Source organism: Dendroctonus ponderosae, unplaced genomic scaffold, assembly GCF_020466585.1.
Source record: "Dendroctonus ponderosae isolate FM_Combo_2020 unplaced genomic scaffold, Dpon_F_20191213v2 Dpon_F_20191213_9, whole genome shotgun sequence".
Lineage (NCBI taxonomy): Eukaryota > Metazoa > Arthropoda > Insecta > Coleoptera > Curculionidae > Dendroctonus > Dendroctonus ponderosae.
This window is the reverse complement of record NW_026019116.1, coordinates 4704895-4707149: the sequence shown is the minus strand read 5'-3', so window position 1 is coordinate 4707149 and position 2255 is coordinate 4704895. Positions and strand designations below refer to the sequence as shown.

At 39.2% G+C, this 2255-nt stretch overlaps 1 protein-coding gene across 1 annotated transcript in view; it reads left to right on the top strand.

The window, feature by feature from the left end:
• Window positions 1–1579, top strand: part of LOC109541731 — a 4601-nt gene extending 3022 nt beyond the window's left edge. The window contains exon 5 of the mRNA XM_019910663.2: window positions 1206–1579. Coding sequence (XP_019766222.2) covers window positions 1206–1430 — 225 coding nt within the window. The 3' untranslated portion in view covers window positions 1431–1579. The remainder of the gene's footprint in view (window positions 1–1205) is intronic.
• Window positions 1580–2255: the final 676 nt, after the last annotated feature.

Here is a 2255-nt window from a genome sequence, read left to right as displayed (position 1 = left end):
CTACTTCAGATTTTAGCATAGATAACCATGTATGACTTAAATTAAATGAACATGAAGCAACACAATTATTTTGATTTAGTAAAATTAGTGCGCTTTCATTAATTTTACGTTTTTCTGTGGATTGTTCTTTTGTTAAAATTGTGGAATTATTCCATTGAATTTTATGGCAATTATCCAATGCATGTTGACAAATGTGTGATTTATGATATTCTCTATTTTTTATGTATGGTTGGTGTTCTTTGAGTCTTTTGTGTATAATGGTCTCGAGGTTTATCCTATATAAAATTTATTGCATTAGCAAGGAATTTTATAAATTACATTTTTTGTGTTTTCAATTATATCATGAGGTTTTATTACTGAAATTTTACTTCTAATTGTATTTTCAGTTTTGAAGATAGTCCTAATATTAAATTTTTTACCTACTCGTTTAATTTGATCTGAAAGTCCTGGAATAAATGGAATGAAAAGGTTCGTAATAGGTTTATTTTGATTTTGTTTTGTCCGTGGGAATTCAATTTCGTTAAAACATTTTTCAATAAAAGAATTTGGATAATTATTGAAATTTAGAATTCCTTTTATAAATTGTTTTTCTTTGGAAAAATTAGATTGATTACAAATTATTTTTGCTCTATATAGACTTTTTACGTTACCTTTTTCAATTCAAATATCGGTTAGTATGAGTAGGTTTTCTATAGACCAAGGTTTCGAAATTGTCTAAATTTTTTCTGGTAACTTTAAAGTTAGTTTGTTCCTGTTCCGTATTTAAAGTTATACCGAGGTGAATAAAAGTTGGAAGCTGAAGAAAGAGTTTGATACTTGGCCATCCACGGTACAATATTTTGACAAATTTTCTTGTAGGTTAAACCATTTATGCGCGAGAAAAAAAATCAAAATTGAAAAATAGGTTTTGGCAATTTTGACGGTTAATTTGAAGTTATGTCAAAACATGTTAGAAACAAAAATTTTAGATTTTTGTATTATCCACAACTTTGCCATCGCAGGTCTTCAGCTAGGTGGTCAGGTTTTGCCGCAATTCGCAAAAACCCGTTTCAACCCCTAAACTGCCTCCCCATTTCACCATTCCCAGTGTTTTCGTGTAGTAAATTTTGTTTTTTCCTAAAGTTGGAACTTCAAAACATTTTCCAGCCGGTCCTCCATTCTGTACATCTTCATTTGAGCCAACTAAAATATCTTCCAACTTCCAGCTCTTCAGCTATGAAACGTTGCAGCGGCATTGGAACAAGTACAGCCCGTACGGGCTGTATCGGGCCCAAGTGGTGCTCAAGCTGATGCTGTTGACTCCGGAAGAACGCGCCGAACTGGAAGCGTCCTGCTCGATTCTGGAAGTGTTGAAGAAGGACTTCGCAACGTCCTCCAAGTTCGCCCAGAGGGTGCGTGCACTGTTCGCCGCCCTCTCAGTGAAGATGTAAAGCAGTCGCGATCGACTGGTTTTTTCCTGTCTGCACCGCAGCCACCATCAAGATGGCAATAATTGAAGCAATTGCTTCCGAGATGGTGGCGAAAGATTCGCAGGCGATGATTAGCGATCGGTGCGTGAAATATATTGTCTAGCTGGGGCCCCACCTTTTCTTATTAGCGCTCCGCAACTGGGCAGGGTTCTTAAGCGCAGGGTGACCGCCGAGGATTGATGAACCTGCTCAATTTCCTCTTGGGTTTTTTCTTCTGGTGCTTCCTTTTTTTTCTCTCGTTCATTTTCAACCGAGCGAATTCCCCGTGTTGTGAAGTGGATTGAGCGTCGAGACCGCCGCTCCGGGGCAATCTGGGGCTTCGACGGGCCCGCCACTTGATGCCCCGGCAGGTTGACGGAACCTGTTCTTCGCCACGGTAGCGGGCGGCAGGTACTCATCCAGTGGCGTTGGCCGATTCACTTTTTCCCGTCAATATCTCATATCATGCAACAATCCGCCAATAATGTGTGTCAAAGGTGACATTGCGATGTGTCAAAGTGGGCTCTGGAAACTGTCAACGTCGACTCTTTCCTTATATGCATGTTGTTGATTGTCAAATTTTGACAAGTAGCGCCTCGATTCAATGGATGTAGCCCGCGTTGACAGCTTTCCACAATTTGTCAAAACTGACATTGCAATGTCTCAAATTGCGCATTGGCAACTGTGAATGTCAACTTTTTCAATAGAAGTGTCTTGTTGACAGTCAATTTTTGATCGAAACCAACGCGATTCCAAGGATTGATGCCGCGTTTCTGGCTCTCTTAACATTAGCTCGTTTTTGAAAGT